Consider the following 19,841-nt stretch of genomic DNA (forward strand, 5'->3'; position numbering starts at 1 on the left):
CATAATTCATATTATATCACGTCATTCACATTATTTACTTATTATGATCATTTGTTTACCTACATTTTTTTCAATAAAAATGTATAGGTGTTATTTTTGTTTTTAATATATAATAAATTATATATATATATATATATATATATATATACATTTTTGACACACTTTATGCCTGTACAATATATTTATCATATTATTGTAAAACCTATAGTAACTATGTGAATTAGAAAAATAAATTAAGGTTTTTGTAATAAATTGGACAAAATAAATATATTATTATATATTTATATACACTCATATAATATATATATATAATATATACTATAAAATTGATAACACACTAATAAAGTAATACGGCAAATAGATTGTGTATTACCTATATTTTGTGATTATATTATCATTAGTTTTTTTTCCGTTGGTTTGTTTTCCGTACACACTACACAGAGAAAAGCGTATGATAAATATAAAACAAAAAAAATGCTTTTTAATAAAATTTTATTAAATTAGGCTACAAGCGAAATCTTATTACATTCCAATGATTCTAGAGCAATCGATGACACATGTGATACAGTTGTTCCAAATCCACGGTCTTCTTGAACTCCTGAAATTTAAGTATGTAAAGTTTAAAAATAAATAAGTACCTAAAATTTACTTAGTACTATTAAGTTAAGTTACGTATTATGGTATACCTATAATGTAGATGTATCGCATATTATTATGTTACTTATAATATATGTCACACTCTTATAATAGTTTTGGGCACAAAAATATAGTATTTTATTATATCATAAATGTTTTATTTGTATTAATATATACCAGTATATAGGTGTTACCTACTCTATGAATATAATGTTATATATTATAATATAGAAAATAGGAATTAGAATGATGTTTATACAGGTGGCTTTTATTTGGGTGAATAACCCAATAAACCCAATACCTATAAAATCGTTTGGGCAAGTTTATAAAATATATGATTTGGACGAAATTTACACGACTCCCCAAATGTCTAATAGATCGTTTGGGCGAGCTTATATACAGGGTGATTCTTTTATCAAATAACACTCATCAATTCAAAAAGTATTGACTTTTTTCAAATTTTTTTTTTCCAAAATTTAAGATCCATATAGTTCTAGAATTGTAGAACTCTTTCATATTTTCACCTTTACATTTATTAGGTAAACCACTATCAAATTTTGATTTTCAAATGACAATCCATACTTAAAATTTTATAAATTAATAAGGCTATTTTTTTTTATAAAATATCACATTCAAATTTTCATTTTTCGTTAATCCGTGAATAAGTTATAGTTTCTCAAAGTTGGGTAGTTTTGGAAAGTGTTTATTGAGTGTAAATGTGTTATAACTCGTCAATAGATAATTAGTAATAAGTAGTCATATTAGGCAGGTAGTACAGGTACAAATATTATCATCACTCTCCGCTATACCATGGGGTCGACGATATCGAATTCATTAGGTATTATTGTAGCTACTGGATTTTACAAATAAAAATCGCAGATCTGACGGTGCTAATTAGTACTGATAAGTGTACTTAGTAATTAGTATAACACCTAAAATTCTTCTAAAACCAACCAACTTTGAGAAGCTATAACTCACCAATGGATCAACGAAAGTTAAAAATTTTACGTGAAAAAAAATGGATTTATTAATTTATGCACTAATTATTAATATAGGTTGCTATTTGAAAATTAAAAGTTGATAGTTTTTTTCTATTAAATAATATAAGTGTGAAAAAAATTTAAATTTTATACAATTGTAGAAAAACATGTATCTAGAAATTTGAAAAAAATCTATACTTTTTGAAATAATGAGTGTTGTATATATATATATATCATTAAGGTGAAATTCATACGAACCAAGGGCGCCCGCAGAAATTTTCACTGGGGGGGGGGCAAGGTGTAGATTATACATAATACATATTATATATCTAATATATATAATGCTAGGTTAGGTTAGGTAAAATACTGTAATAGGTGTACAAATATTGGCAACAAAAGCGGGGGGGGCCCATGGCCCCTCTTGGCCCCCCTTAGGTTAGGTGATACGAACTAATTAGTATTATAGTAATATGTGTTTTCCTTACAATATTTAAGAATTTTAGTTAACATTAACTGGTATGGTTAAAAATATGTACCTATAGTAAATTGTAACCGAAGTGTTCCATAAAGTTAAAATTATATTCACCAATTCATGACTTACACTTATTTTTAGATTCTGAACGAAGTGATGAATGTATTGATTTTACAATGATGTGTGTTTTTTTTTTTGTGTCTGTGTACAACATAACTAGTCGAAATAATGCTCCAATTTCAAACAATGGGGGTGGTTTCCGATGTAAAATTGAATATCCTTGGTGTATTATACAGGTAAAAAGTTAACATTTTCCAACAGTTTTCAAAAAAATCGAGAAAAACAAAAAAAAAATGACGAAAAAACGGCAATTTTTACGCAAAACCAGTTTTCGACCAAATCGATTTTTTTTTATGGTTGTAATTCAAAAACTAATCACTGAAAATACTTGAAATTTTCACCAAATGTTAATGTCAGTGGTATCCGTATAAAGTTAAATTTTCAAAACATTTTGACTTTTTATGAGTTATTTATAGACCACTGAAATTTTCGATTTTTTTGAGAAATTTTTTTTAAAGTGTCGATAAAAAATTTTTGGATGACCAAAAAGTTTTGAAAATTTAATACAAGGTTCCTTATGAGTTGTTTTTAATGTAGCTAAAAAAAATTAAAAATCGTTAGTCACAATTTTTTTTTATAAGCGTTTTTAGTTCAAATTTTTACGAAATCTGTCGAAAACGCAAAAATTTGCAAGTAATTTTGAAGTTGAAAAATCATAAAATCTTTTCTTTTATAACTTAGTTTTGAAAATTTGGTACAAGGTTCTCCATACATTTTTCTTCAAATATCTGTAAAAAAAACTCTACCGGATTCAGATAAAAAATTTTTATGAGTGTTTGAAATTTAAATTTTTACAAAAACCGCGTTAAATAACAGTTTAGCCTCAAACGATTTTTGATATTTGTTATTATTCAAAAAGTATAAGTCGTAGATACTTGAAAATTTTACCAGTTATTAAGATTCGCGTTTTCTTTACGTGATTTAAATTTCAAAATATTTTGACTTTTTTTGAGCTATTTGTAGACAACTGAAATTTTCAATTTTTCTGAAAAAATATTTTTGAAGTGTCGATAAAATTTTTTTGGCCCTAACAAAATACTTGAAAATTTAATACAAAGTTCCTCATATGTTATTCTTATAGTGATTAAAAAATTATAAGAATACATATGCACAATTTTTTTTTATTAGCATTTGAAGTTCAAATATTTACAAAAATTCGTCAAAAGCATGAATATTTTCAAATTATTTGGAGTTGAAAAATCATAAAATTTTTTGTGTTTATAACTAAGGATTAAAAATACAACACTAAGTTTTCCATAAGTTTACCTTCAAGTATCTATAGAGAAAACTCGAAGCATCATTATAGGAAAAATTTTTAGTGCGTTTGAATTTTAAATTTTAACGAAATAGCGTAACGATAACGATTTATCCTCAAACGATTTTAAATATTTGTTATTATTCAAAAAGTATAAGTCGTAGATACTTGAAAATTTTACCAGTTATTAAGATTCGCGTTTTCTTTACGTGATTTAATTTTCAAAATATTTTGACTTTTTTTGAGCTATTTGTAGACAACTGAAATTTTCAATTTTTCTGAAAAAATATTTTTGAAGTGTCGATAAAATTTTTTTGGCCCTATCAAAATACTTGAAAATTTAATGCAAAGTTCCTCATAAGTTATTATTATAGTGATTAAAAAATTATAAGAATACATAGGCACAATTTTTTTTTATTAGCATTTGAAGTTCAAATATTGACAAAAATTCGTCAAAACTATGAATACTTGCAAATTATTTTGTAGGTATATTTCATAAAAATTTTTGTATAAGTAGCTAAGAGTTGAAAATTTAACACAAGGTTTTTCATAAGTTTAGCTTACAATTGTTATAAAAGAACTTAAATTTTGTTGTATTCAGGAAATTAAAACATAAACCACCTTTTTCACCAACCACTAGAAATTATATCCTAGGCTGACAAATCATCTTCGTTCAGAATCGTTTTTCGTATACAATGATAATTATCATTGGATTCAAATTTAACACTCCTATAATATATAATAATGATCCATACGGCACCTAATGTACAGCAGAGCGGTACTCACTTGCCCGCTTTTTTTTACTTACAATATTATTCCTTAATTTATAAACTCATCCAAACAATTTGTTACGTTCCTGTATTAATAATATTATATAATTTACTCAGGTAAATTTCGGGTCATTCGCTTAAATAAAGGACGCCCGTTTAAACATATTATTTTTTAGAAATGTGCAGAATACTGTTGTATTCTAATACTTAGGAATACAAAAGTAAAATAATTCAGACAACAATAAAATCACAGATGTATAATATATTTAGAAATTATTAATGAATAGTGGACTGTAACTTTAAAAAGATACTATTATAGTATATTGTAATGTAGGAAGTACTGTTGAAAATTAATAAAATAAAATCACAAGCGCATATCACTCATATAAGAATAAATAAATCTACTCACTCAAATAAACTATTAAATCTTTTGGAAAAAATTATTATACCCATTGCCCAAATGAACACCACTCAAATTTAGATATTCTCAACAATTTAATTTGATAGAATACCATGAATTAAAAAGCATTGTGGTGAAATAATATTATATGTTTTTATAATAAATATGTTTGAGTGTATTTGCACATTTCGCATGCAAGCCCGGATTAAGACACTGCATAGTTTCTACACGAGAAAAATTATATATAATTTTAATTATATTTAAAAAAATATCAAAACAGTGCATGTTGAATTCAATTATTTTTTCATATCATCATAATTTATTGTTTGTATTTTGTATAATACATTTTTTGGATGTTAAATATAATTGATTTATTTTGAGAAAAGTTTTGGTTACCTGTTCTGATTTAATTAACTTTTTTTTCGAATTTTGAAGATGTTTTTCAGTAAAACAATTTTAACTCAAAATAGTTAAATGTATTTGTATAAACTTGTTTTTCAACTAAAATGAGGTATTGAAAGTTTAAAATATTTAGCAAAATATTAAACCCCAAAAAATAATTTACAATAAGTACGTCATTACATTATTAGTACAGTATTTTTTAGAATTATTTTTTTATAAATCAATTCAATATTAGTATTTAAATTTTATTTGAAGTGGTATTTAAAAAAAATGTACCTATTATAGAGTTTGAGGCTTTTAAAAAAATCCAATATTTAAGGTACTGTTCCTTAACCCGGGCTTATTGTTTGCAATGTTTGCATGACAGTTGATGATGTTAAGTTACCGTGTGGCTGTAGACGTTTCGATATAGACCTCAAAACAGGTACTCGTTTGGTAGCTTTTTCACAACATCCATAATTTAGAACTGATTTAAATGCTTTTCTATACTGCTTATTCATTATGACGTATATAATTGGATTGAAGCATGCTGATGCGTAAATCATAATATATGCAATCAAGAGAAGAGCTAAATAAAATAAAAAATATTATGTTAGGTTTTTTAGTTATGCATAATATTACAATTTATAGACGTAAATATGTATTTTAATTTATCTTTTGATTCTTTTTAATATAAAAATAAGTATTTAAATATAATAAAATATCCCTAGAAGTATAGGATTATATCCGTCTCCGTCTAGTTTTTGTATGCGTACCTATAATGAATTATCATTTAATATAAGTTTAATACATCCATTACAGTGACCCCGCTTAATGGTGAGGTACACTAGATTTCTACTATACAGTAAAGCGACTTCGTTGGTGTTTTTTTTTTTTTTTTATCGAATTTGTGCGATGAAATTAATTTAAGGGTGTGAATGGTTTATTAAAAATATATCCATCAAGTAGAAGCAAAAATGTACATGAATAAGTGGTACCTAGTTAGTAATTATTAAAAAAGTAAAATTTATTATGTAGTATAATTTTGTGTAGGTACAAAACGTATAAAGGGAAATCTAATTCTTACTATTCCTATTTTACATAATATTATAGTATAAATATAATTTTGTATAGTTCCAACTAAGATTCCGTCAGAGAACAGAAAATCCAAGTTGATTAAATTATTTTGTAATCAATTTTATATTATAATTTGTTTTATACTTTATACCTGGGTATTGAACACCTGGATCTAAGGTTTTTGTGATTGTAATTGGCAAATAACAAAGTACAAAAGACAAAAATATAGCCAACACCATTTTAGTTATCCTCCATTCACTAAGTTTTCTTCTTATGGACTGCATATTTGTTGCTGTTGGATCACTTTGGGTGGATGCTTGATGCCTTCGCATTCGTTTTTCTGAACTGTAATTAAATTTTAATTAGGTTGCATTATTAAAAATTATAATTATACATTAAATATTATACACCTACGTCCTACTTGCGTTAAATATTTTATAAATTAAATGAATTAAATGATTTTTTTTTAATTTTATTAGACATTTCTATTACAGTTTTATAATGATAAACAATCTATTTTTTTTCAATATAACTATTATTATCTTAAGTTTTTATTTGTTTAAAAATCCAAAAGTGAACTATAATTTAAAAAATGTTAGGTTAGTTTACTATAAATCTTTTACAAAAAATATATTAATTATTAAATACATTAATTTTTTTGTAGATATTTAAATTTTGTATAATGCCAATGTCTTAGTTAGTTATGCAACAATATTTTTTTAAAAATATTTTTTAATGTTAGATATTACTGCTTGGTAAAATAAAAAAAGGTTACGTAAAAATATATAATAATATAAACATATATGTATATTATATTTATAATATGATTATTAATATGTTTAAAAAATATTTGTCAATAAATATTGTTAGTTGTGCACAACTTGTAACTTATTAAAACATAATGAAATAGTCATATAGATAACACTACATCAATAGTTTCTTAGTATTTCTTGCATCATCATGCGCCCAAAAAATTTAATTTAATTATTTAAATGGTATAAAATATAATTATATCAAAAATGATTTTTCTATAAAGTTTTTCATAGTGTAAAGTAAATTGAATAACATTTGTTGTTCCACTAAACTTAAAAGGTAATTTTTAAACATTTTGTTTCACTATTAAGTAATGGATCATTTTTATTAAAAACTTTTAAGTTGAATGAAAGAATTATTTCAAAAGTTAAATGTCGACCAAACGATTCATGTATGTTTTGATTGGATAATGATATAGTACAATGTATTTTTTTTTTTTAATAATATATGTGGCCATCGTTAGGAATTAAAAAGATTGCTTTAAAATGTTTATTCTTAGTTGATAGTTAATTGTATATACGTACTCAGTAGTCGAAAAGGATCCTTGTTTTGATTAATTATATAAAACTAAATTTATATTTCAATTTACTTACTTACGAACAACCAAAAATATACCAGTGTAACAGCAAACAATTACAATACATGGTATGATGAATCCAGTGACTAAAAGAGCAGATTTCGAAGATTGTCCAAATTCATCAGATACTATTGAACACGTACCCAACTTTGGATCATATTCAAATTTACCTTAAAAAAATATATTTATAAAATATTTAATTTAGACAGGAAATTTATAATATTATTAAAAATACATACCCCATTTACTTAAAAGGGTAGGTATCAGCATGCCAAACGAAATAATTAGACAAAGTATTATCATAGAAGTTATCCATATCGGACGATAAACTATACTATACAAGCTTGAATGAACGATCATTATGTACCTAAATAAAATATATTTTTTTTATTGAATGCATAGTAAGCATTAAATTGTATAACTGAAATTTAATGTGCAGCATAATATATTAATTGCTTCCGAGTTGAATTCTAAGTACAAGAGACTAATCACAGGTTATAATATATTAGTTAAGTCCCGATTTTTTAAAATAATTTTATGTAACAGCAAGTCGTTTTACGCAAATTATACATTAAAAAGTTTCTTAAAAAAGTATGTAAATGTTTACAATACATATATACAATTAATAATAATCACTACATTAGTCTTATTTTTTTATTGGCTTTAAAACAAACAAAAAACATTTGTATTCAAACTTTTTGAATGTGATTAACTTAATTTGAAATAATATATAACAATAATAAAAAAAAAGCAAAAGAATATCTTTAACCATAATAATATAAATAATATACAATATATAAAGGTATAATTTAATATTTTATAATATAGTCAGTTCTAATAAAAGTCTATTAAAGTGGGAAGGAAAATGTTTGTAAAGTATAGTACTTATTGAAAAATATTCGAACCTAACTAGTGTAGTAGGTAGCTGAAAAAGTTCGAACCCAACTAGTGAAGTGCCTAAAATAATCCGGGATCCAACTAGTATAGACATTTCAAATTTATGACTCAAAATAGATCCAGTCCTTATTGGTTTTTATCAGTACATTTTTAGTATATCAAATTGCATTAGCTTAATAAAAATAAATATTTTTTATTATATTATTTCTGAAGTTTTTATTTTTTTGAACGACAACATACATTTTTAATTTCATACTATATTGAACAAAAAATTGATCTAAGAATTTTGATTTACAAAAATTGAATTTCGAAAAAGTATTTAACTGTATATATCTTATAAGTATAAGTAGTATTTTAAAATTTTGATGAGTGAAGTGACTTTAAAATCTAGTATATTATAGTATATTATATTGCAAACTAAATGTCAGTTTTAATATATAATGTTTTTCAAAACTATTAATATTGTGTTTAAATGTACAATGTACATCAGTAGTTCTCAACCTTTTTTTGATTGATGTTACCTTTAACCACTAGAATCAAACACTGTGTCACCCTAACGTTTAAATAATAAAAAATCTTAGCTGTATATTAAATATTTAAAAATTATTCTATTATTAAAAAAATAGTATAGTACACAGAAATAAACATTCAAAACGTTGATATTAATATGAATAAAATAATATAATTTTTTTTTGCAAAAATGTATTTATTTTAAATGTTGTTTTCCTTTTCTCGTTGATTTTTTGTGTCATCCCTAAGCTGGGTCCATGTCACACTTAGGTGACATGTCAACTGGGTTGAAAACTACTGATATAAATGATATAATATATTACCTAACCATTAAAATAACTTTATAAAAAATATTAATTTATATTCGTCTCCTACATGGCCACATGTGAACCTCGATTAATTAAAATTTTTGTTATTAACAATGAATATAATTTTCTGTTACTAGTACACATTTACTCACACATTTATTTATACATTTCCGTATTGCGTTTATTGTTCATTATTGTTACAACATTTGCAATATGTGTTATACTGTCAGTTTTAGATTATATTAGGGATTCTGTCTTTATCTATGTTGTCTACCCACTGTTCCTGAGTTTTCGATGTGAGCAACCTTTTGCCACGTTGTATATTTTATTATAGTTATTATCACCGGTCCCTTGGCGATCATATAACATTCCTTCACCCCTGTTACGCAAACATTTTGTCATCGGGCCGTATCATTACCCAGAATATTGTTTTCTACTGGCTCTATCATCTGGGTCACAAGTAACTTAACATCTAATATTCCTATCGCCAAGCACATGAGCTTTAATGTATCTGATTTAGAATATCGACTCATCTAATTAAAAAATTATAAATTTTAACATTATAAAATTTCAATGATTATCGATATTTAAATATATATGCTAATTAATTAATTTTTATTTTTAGAAAATAAATATAAACCTTAGTAAATAAAATTTATTAAAAATAATTCTTATTAAGTATTCCATTCTCTAATTTAAAAAAAATGTATCATAGTTTTTTTCATCAATTGTAAATAATATAATATTTTTTTTTGTTTTATTTATTTTAGAATTAATGAATTTCATTTTTTTTTGTACTATTATTATTATTTTTTTTATTTATTAGAAGAAAATTTTTGATAACAGTGATCATTGAGATTGGTTTACATAATGTATTTGTTTGTATAAGATTAGAAAAAATATGATAGTACGTATAATATGTACTATATAATTAACAGTTCTAAGTTATGAAGTATTAAATTTAGCTGAATATTTTATATTGGCAGTAATGATGAATATTTGATGGTGGCAGAGATAGATTAGGGCCCTGACTAAACAATGACGGAAGTTTAATATCTTCTAATTTTGTTTTTTTGTTTCTCTTAAGACAATTGAGATATTTTTATATGTAACTAATTTTTTTCAAACATTCTTATTTACATTATAATTTATAACAAACAGATCTCATTCAGTCATTTTCAAACGTGGTGATTAATTATTCAAATATTTAGTCACAATTGATAGTATATCACGCAGACGAGTGTTCAACATTATGTCTATGTACACTGTATAAATATTGTTTGGATTTTTATAAATCTATGTATGAATAAATTAAATATATTAATAATATTATAATTATAACTTTAATCCGTAATTTTGACAATTATCTCATTAATATTACCTATAAGTTCATTAAGAATAAAAAAAAACTAACAAGAATGATGGTTGATTTGACAAAAATTAGTTTGTTAGTTATATAAACAAATAGTTTATTAATAGTTTAACACATGTTTAGTTAATTTAACTTCCATTATTTCAATTTATTTTGTTGAAAGATAGAAGTTACTAAGTAGTTTTCACATAATATATTATACATTTGAAAATTTATAACAAATAAGAAATTTTCTTATAGGATTTTAAATAGCTACACTAATAATAATTAAAATTTAAAATTTACTTACCTATTTATAGTGATCATAGTAATAAAGAGCAGTGATACTCCAATATTTCCATACTGTAAAAATGGTACAATTGAACATAGTTCTGGGTATTGTACCCAATTAATATTTAAAAATCTTGAAGCATTGAATGGTAATACAGCTATGCAAAATAACAAATCAGCTGCACCTAGGCTATAGAAATTAACAAAGCGATTTGTCTATTAAAATTATTTAGTTAAATATGGTTTTTAAAATAAGTTAACGTATTGGAAATTAAACAGTTTATTATGTAAATTATGTATACATAGAGTATAATATTATAATAGTGAAATTATTATTCATAAAAAAATTATATTTAAAAAAAAATTAAGTAGAAACATAAGAAAACTTCAAAAATAATAAAACTATAGTATGAATTAAATAAGGAGGTTGGAAAATGCATTATATAGTACAAATAATTTAATATGTTATTATAACATATTATCAAGTTTAAATATTGTATATAACTAATTTGTAAATGTAAATACTAACATTAAAAAAACATGAATATATTAAAGCAACATGCGTTAGTTAATAATAAGGTATTATTAATTGATTACTATATGAATTAAAATAGATTTACGATACTAAAACTAAACAATACATAAAAGAAATTGAATACCTATTCAATTTGAATACGGCATCACTAAAACCCATCTACGTTGAAAAACTATTTTAAAACACTTTTTTTTATAAAATTAAATTGCTATAAGACAATATTATGTCATCGAAATTATGATGAACAGATATATTGGCCATATAAATTGTTCTAAATGTAGTATAGAAACTTAAGATAAATAAAATAAATTCCCATAAGATACTAATAAAAATATTTTTAGAACATTGTAATTATAGGTGTCCGAAAACAGGAGATATAAAAATGGACACATATACTAGTTTACTAGTATACAGATAGATCTCTATATATATTTTTTTATATTAAATAAGTAATATACAAACTGTACCAGAAGACACAATAAGCATATAGGCTCAGAGTAAAACTATGACATGATAAAATTGAAGAAAGAAGCCACCCATTGGTGACACTTACAAAAGGAGAGTTTACATGTTAGTTAATTAAAAGATCTCGACACCACTTACGCTTTAGGCGCTCTATATTTAAATTATAATTCATCAATTATGATAGTGTTTAGTTACTTAGTAACTGAATTCATATAGTATCAATTGATAGTTATTAATTTTCATATAATACCTGATGATAAATGTAGAAGCTATATTTCGAATCCGTGGACTTTTTAGTATTACTAATATAGTTAAACTGTTACCTATAATTCCAATACACATAATAAGCAACGTCATGAATGCCGCAGCATACATAATTTTTGGGTTCTCTTTTAGCCATCTAAAAATATATAATAATTTTATATAATATCATAATGAAAGTAAATAGAAAAATTGAATATTTATTTACTTACGGTTCGAATCCCACTGATTGGTTTGAGTTTGACATTGAAGTTAATTATAATTACCTAATTATGTATTGAATAAAAATGTATATAATTTTCATAATTTTTAATCTAAAACCAAATTAAAGTTGTATTATTTCTTAATACAATAATTAACTTATTAGTCTATATGTTGTATTTTAATTTACATCCTTGATTTGTTATGCATATAAACAATACAATAATAATTATTACGTAAATAAAAAAAACAAACAGAATCTATTTTTTGTACAGTCAACAATGGCGTATGTCCTTAATAGGTGGTATATAGGTACTGAAGAGATTTCTAAAATTAAAATTTGAATTAAAATATTAATGCAGGTACGTTTTAATCATAAAATCATTTAAATTTAACATTAAATAAAATTAGTTTTTATCTTTTAATAATTTGTCGTATTGATGAAAACATTGGAAATTTTCAAATGAATAGCTATAATCCAAAATGAATAATTTGTAATGTATTTCGATTAGTTATGTGTTACATATTTTATTATAATATATCGATTCATATAATGTATGTATATCGTGATGTCAGTTTATCATGGATAATTTTATCATTAATTGAGTTTACTTTTCTATTAGAACTATTTTAACTTGCAAAAAAGTAAGACTTATTATTGGTAAGTTATATAATAGCGTATATTTTATTATAAATATTATAATATTTGATTATATCTTAATGTTAGGTCAATATTAACGCATCGTCGGTGTAAATCGATTTGAGATACAATATGTAATTAACTTAAAATTATTCTAAATATTTTGAACACTTTATTGGTTTATTGTGTGTAGAAAATAATTAATCTAGTGTTGAAAATTTTAAGTCTCTAAGATAAACATTCTTTAAACCAAAACAACGTAATTTAAATAATGAAATCGTTATTTCATGTTTGAATGTATAATTTTATTAAAATTTGAATTTAAAACATTCAAATAAATAAATTGTATCGATTTATATAAGATATTTTTAACTTCTACAATAATAATCATGTTACTATATTTTAAAGCATTTGACCATGATACAATATTTTTATAAACATACATTTAAAAAAAAGTATAAAAGGAATTAAAAATAATGTCTATAAACAGCAAAAAAAAAGCCAAGATATACATGATAAGATAAATAAGTTTTGAAAATTTCACGTTTCTATACTATACTTCCTTTCTGAAATACAACAGAATAAAAGTAAAATGAATTATATCAAAAACTGGTGTTGTATAAATTCCAGCTTTTCACTGTTATTTTTTTAGTTTTTGTCCAATTATTAAGAAATGTATACAGAATTTCCTATTGCTGACTTTACAATATCAATTCAAAATAAACTCGAGACCACCATTCATCATGCTTGTTGAATATTTAAGTATTTTCTGCATTTAAAACAGTGTCACTAGGAAAACCGTGAAAAATTGATTTTATTGCGTTCTGTGAAGTCATTAATTTAAATTCAGTTATAAAGTTTTACAATCAAGATAATTTTCAAATTTTTCAGTGCAGTTAGCATTTTATTTATTTAGATATCTTATTTTGGATTTACCAGTTAATAAAATAACAATTTTTAGTATTTTATTATATAATTTAGTATGTTATTGATAGTAGAGTTTAATAATTTGTACTTTTAGTAAAATAATAAATTAAAGTTATCGCGATGAACTTCCTCACGATAAATTTATCATTTATGGGACACCTGTTTTTTTTTTTAGTTCAATATAATGATATAAATTTAGTATTTGTAGTCTGTAACCATATAATTAATTTGTCATAAAAATAAAAATTGTTAATTGATATTACCTATTATTATTTATTTTATTTTATTTGATAATAATGAAGTATATAAGTCATATTAATCAATGTTGGCAATATTTTAAAAGTATTTATTTATTTTAGGACAACAAACCTATTTTTTGATTGCGAATTCTAACCTATAATTATTTCATACAGAATAAAACTCTTATAAAATGTTTGATTTATGATAAAAATTCTAAACGGAGAGACGTAGATTACAAGTACCTAATGTGTTATAGGCAATTGAATTGTTTCGCAACAAACTCACTATATGACAGCGAACTATTATATTATTTATTTTCAATATAAAAAAGCGATCGAAATTTCCTTATCATTTAAATTATGCATTAAAATAATTGAAAATAACAGTTATTTATCATGCAAAAATTAATACTTCGGAATCTAGTATTTTATTCGTATTTCATTTTAATTCAAAAGTAGTTATATGTGATTAAAAATTAGTAATTAATAAATCATTTTTTTGTTTTAAAATAATTTGATTTAATTATCTTAAAAATTATTATTTAAAACTAAAATAAATATTTTTTATAACTACGTTTTTAAACTGTACGTGTATGAAATGTATTTACGTATGTTATATTGGTTAATATAGTAATATTTATATGATAATTTAATATGAAAGCACATAATATAATTATATTTTTATCAAGTATCAGTTACTTACATGATAGTTTGTAAAATATTTAAAACTTTTGATTTGAGACATATTCAATATTCACATTTAAATAATAAAAATGCCGACGAACTTTTTATAGACATTTAGATACAAACGTCCACACTGATATGTCCACATTGTAGCTATGTGTGAGCATAGTCGACACTAGAAATTAACTTTAATAGCCATTTATTTCATCAGTTTTAATCGACATTTAAACATGCGGGCAATGTTCAGTTTTCAATAAGACTAATAGGAGGGGTCTAAATATAAATAATAATAAAAAAAACTATTATCCCTACCTTGGATAGGTTTTAGTTTTGGGTGCACTATAGCTCACAGGGAAAGATGTAGGTGCCTATAAATATTACATGTTTCATAATATACTTCGTTAAGTAAATATTATTGTATAACAAAAAGTGATCTTCAAGTGGTTTTATGATTTTTCGTTAATTAATAAAAATTTAAAAATGCGATAATATGATGATTAAAATGCAAATTACTAAGCAATGTGTCTATAAGTATTAAAAATTAGTCAATAATTGAAATCTGAATTTTGATAATAATCGTATTTTCTGTCTTAAAATATTAATTAGTACCTACTTAATTATTATGGATAGTATATATATTATGTATATATATTATGTCCTCAATCAAATTAAGACTGTTCCCTGACAATATTAAAACAATTATGTTCTCTGTATGACATCCGCCATAAATATAAACAATCTTATATATATATATATAAATATGTGTGCGTGTGTGTCCCTTTACATACAATTTTTCCCACATTGAGTTTGTCACCTCTGTGCTACTCCTCACTGTTCAAAATATATGAGCCCATCAACAAATTAACGTGACACCCTAATCTATTTCATAACCAACTTTAATCGTGGATATACAGTTGTAATTGACTAAAATAAAAACAGTGGTTCGAAAAATTATATTAATAGTAACTCAACAGCTTAAAATTTAAAATGTTAACGAATATTTATGTATAATTATTTTTTTAAATAATAATTTAAAACTAGAATAATATGTATATTATGGTTGTTTTCATTTTCAAATGTTTTATGATAATCACAAAAATAAATATAAAACACAGAATACTTATAAATAAATATTATAACAAGTATAAAAATTGACAATACAATCTATTAATCAAACAATATGTATAATATATATATATTTAAGGTATTTAATAAAATATAAACACAATGATTAATAAAAAATAGAGTCTTGTTTTAGGCATTTAGGCATTGTTTTTGTGTATTCAATTATAATTTGACAATAAAATGTAAATTTGTTGGTCTTATGTAACCAAAAATAAATGGTTTATGACTTTAAGTTAAACTTATTTTATTTACATATAGATATAATATTCGTTTTAAATATTATTTTTAATTTTTAATGAACAACATAATGTTTCGATGTTTATCTTATTTATTATAAGAATACCTACATATTAAAATTGTTATTAATTGAAAACAATTATAGTGAATAATTTGATAACTATATTTGTAAAATTAGTATAGTTTTAATTATAACAAGAATATACTCTTTCGTGTTCCCAAAACTCTCATGTTACATACGTATATCATGATTTTTTTTATTCTATAGAATTATTTTCTGTTTACAATACTGAATATACTATAGTTTTTAATGGAAATAAGCTAAAGTGTTCCCGTTTATAAAGCAATACAGTATATAAATATACTTATATTATATAGCACACAACAAACAACATTGTACTTAAAAATTGAATAAACAATTAATCCATAATATGTACATGTACAAGGTTCAATAGTTTCACAAATTTAAACAAAATGTTTTCTGTAGGAAAATTAAAAATTATTAGTTGACAGCGAATAAGAATTCATCAATTAAACATAACACAGCAATATTGTATTAATTGTGTAATCAATATTGCGTTATAAAATCTTTAAAAAACTATTATTTTTATAAAAGTTATAACTGAAGATAATTTCATAATTTTAAACCTACAATAAGTAAAAAAATTTCATTTTAAATCATTATGATTTTATTTAAAAATTGCTTTACTATTCCGAAGTTTATACGTATTGACTGACCGGACATATTTAATGTCAAGTTTTTTTAACTGTTATTTTTTATAGGTACAATGTATGTTTTTTTTAAATCAGTATGTTATCACTTTTTGGGGTTGTATACAATTTTTGAATCTTAAAACCAGAGAGGTTCAGGGAAAAAATATAAAATGGGAATTTTTAGACAAAACCAAATTCCTGTTTTATTTGAAAACTTAATAATTTTTATAAACTTCAATTTTTCACTAAATATTTTTATTGGAATTTTATAAATGTGATTTTTGTTTGAAAATATTTTGCAGTTTATTATTTTAGTTTTTATTCAATTTATGTTTGATATTATCGATCAAGTTTTTGTTTTTGAATAATGAAGTTTGTAAATTAAAAAAAAAAAAGCTCTTCATAAATACATACCCTCATTAATATATATTGTAAACAAATTTTCTTAATTATATAGCATTTATAATTAAAATTTAAACAAAATGTATTTAAATCTTGAAAATTTGCAAATAATTTTATAGTTAATAATTTTTTAAATTGTAATAACTATAAAACGTTAAGCTATACAACAATTTTTAATATTAGTCATTTTAAAACCTTAATATCTTAAAAATATAATTAAGTACAACATTTTTTATCGACATTTAAATTTAAATTTTTGACTATAAGAATAAAATAAAGAAAAAATTATTTTAATTATTTGATTTTAATTAAAAAAAAAAATATTTAAACTAGTCAAATAATTCAATTTCATCATTCATTATCAAGTCCCTGCAATTTTTTCCATGTATATCAATTATCAAGTCATATCATATTTTAACAGCACATATATTATGCTTAATATAAATGTGATATTTACTTATTCTGTGTACATTTATAAAATAAAGATAAATATATTTTTTTTATTGTAATAATATTATTTTATTTAAATATGATAGATTTTATACATTTTTGATTAAAAATTATAACACTAACCTTAGTTGATGTTTTTCACTGTCGTTTGGTAACGGGTCTCGTATAATAATCTTATTTTCACACGGTTTATCCATTACAGAATCATTGAGTTTTTCGTATGTCTAAACAGCATAAAAACTAAGCTATTACTTACGTTGTTAAGTCTAATTGGCAATAAAGTGAGGTGATCCAACATTATTATATAGTTGACGCAACGTAAAACACAACAGGGATTTCCCCTACCATTATTGTTACCGCTTATATTATACGCTGTCAACAGTCCGAAATTTGTATGATACATAATAATATATAACGATGCACAATAAAAGTGTTTATTTCAAAAAAAAAAACCCATTAACTATCAGGTTTTTAAACTAATGGCCTTTTTTCGGTGGCTGAAAGGGAGGCTATCAGAAAAAAATAATAATATCCATATGCCAATATTCGATTTAATATTGTATTACACATCATTTAATAATAACCAATAGATTTATTAAAAAAAAAATGTTTTCCGTTATAATTTGCAAATATCGATTAAGTATATAATATTATGGCGCCATTAGTTAACTCTAGCTGAAGTTATATTTATACTTATAATATATGTTTTATTAATATTTGTTATGCTCTATAATGATTTATATTTATTATAATATACATTCATTCTCTTTTATGTTTTTTTAGATTTTTTTTCAAATTGAGTAATATTGAGTAATTTTAAAAATTATCGCATGTGGCTATTGTAGTTTTAATTCTTATGTTTTAGGTTTTGACTTTATTGATTTTACAATGATGTCTTATATTCTTGTGTTTGCAGAAAAAATTCTACGATTTCAATTTTTTTTTAATATTTTGACAATTTGTGTGTTTAAAAATTAAATACAAGATTCTTAAAAAGTATACAGTCACATTTTTTTTTTTTTGTTATACATTTTTTGGTTTTTGACAAAATTAGATATTTAAATAAAAAATAAAGTCTGTAGTTATTTTGTTTTAATTTGAAAATATTTAGATTAATATTATATTTTTCTTATTTATATCGTATTACTAATATAAAATAAATTAAAATTATATGGCAATATTGAATTATATGCTAAAATATACGTACTTAGTAAATGAAGGCTGACCAACCGTTTTTGCTCAGAATTGTTTTTTGCACTCAATTATTTATCATTGCATTCAAATTTAACACACCTATTTTATTGGGCTATTCAAGGATGAGGTTCACCTTACTCCAACCTTACAGCAAATAGGTTACATATTTCCCCACTTTTTTAAAAATTGTATTAGTAAATAATCCAATAATTGTGTATACTCTATACTAATATTTATTACCACAACTATTATGTTGATCGTACTTTGAGTTAATCAAAGGTGAAATTCTTATGTCTATATTTCAACTCAAATCAATCATTGTATGACCGTAATAATATGCTCCTCCCATATATTATTTTATTTAACTGTAGTATACCTATTAACATTTTTACAAGCTTGGTGTCGTATGAAGTGTTCAACTAGTATATAGTTGCCCAAAATTATACTCTATAAATTATTACTTATTAATAATTGCGAAATGTTTAAAATTTATCACAATATTATAAAAATTCAACGAAGTAGTTAGTAAGTACTAAGTAATAAGTATAATATTTTATCTATTATTTTGTATATAAATAAGTAATATCTATTATTATTTTTATTAACATAATATAACATAAAATTAACAAAATAACAAATGGACCGTAGTTCGTAATACTTTCGGAAATTTTTTCGTTTATTTATCATATGTGAAATAGGTAGCAACTAAAAAACTAAGTAATATTATTTGTAATAATATACATTAAATAACTACATTTATAGTTAACTAACTTTATTATAATTTTAGTCTAATTTCTTAATTTAATTTTTATAAATTATAAGTAGTTACAATATTTTAATTTATTTTTTTTTTTTTGTTAAATTTAGTTATACTTAACTTAGAACAAATTTATGTAAATTTATGGTTTGCTAGTTTAAAGTCAATAATA

At 22.9% G+C, this 19,841-nt stretch overlaps 2 protein-coding genes across 5 annotated transcripts in view; one reads left to right on the top strand and one right to left on the bottom strand.

The window, feature by feature from the left end:
• Window positions 1–475: 475 nt before the first annotated feature.
• LOC114124978 (G-protein coupled receptor moody) lies at window positions 476–18,009 on the bottom strand. 4 transcript variants are annotated; one of them, XR_007603070.1, is made up of 9 exons: window positions 17,842–18,009; window positions 12,312–12,413; window positions 12,089–12,238; window positions 10,858–11,028; window positions 7,721–7,848; window positions 7,498–7,651; window positions 6,243–6,436; window positions 5,312–5,603; window positions 476–598 (listed from the first exon to the last, which is right to left on the bottom strand). XR_007603070.1 is itself a non-coding variant. In XM_050197074.1 (9 exons), the coding sequence occupies exons 2-9, from the start codon at window positions 12,344–12,346 to the stop codon at window positions 501–503; spliced, it is 1,113 nt and encodes a 370-aa protein (XP_050053031.1). In that variant the 5' UTR covers window positions 12,347–12,413; window positions 17,842–18,009; the 3' UTR covers window positions 476–500. The 4 variants fall into 4 exon arrangements, 3 of the variants coding, with proteins under 3 accessions (XP_050053031.1, XP_050053033.1, XP_050053032.1); XM_050197074.1 differs by having other exon boundaries at window positions 5,421–5,603; XM_050197076.1 differs by having other exon boundaries at window positions 5,421–5,603; window positions 12,312–12,365; window positions 17,842–18,006.
• Window positions 18,010–19,302: 1,293 nt separating this feature from the next.
• The window catches only part of LOC114128819 (G-protein coupled receptor moody), a 147,167-nt gene continuing 146,628 nt past the window's right edge, over window positions 19,303–19,841 (top strand). The window contains exon 1 of the mRNA XM_050206838.1: window positions 19,303–19,437. The gene's annotated coding sequence lies outside the window, so the exon portion shown is untranslated. The remainder of the gene's footprint in view (window positions 19,438–19,841) is intronic.

Source organism: Aphis gossypii, chromosome 1 (assembly GCF_020184175.1).
Source record: "Aphis gossypii isolate Hap1 chromosome 1, ASM2018417v2, whole genome shotgun sequence".
Classification (NCBI taxonomy): domain Eukaryota; kingdom Metazoa; phylum Arthropoda; class Insecta; order Hemiptera; family Aphididae; genus Aphis; species Aphis gossypii.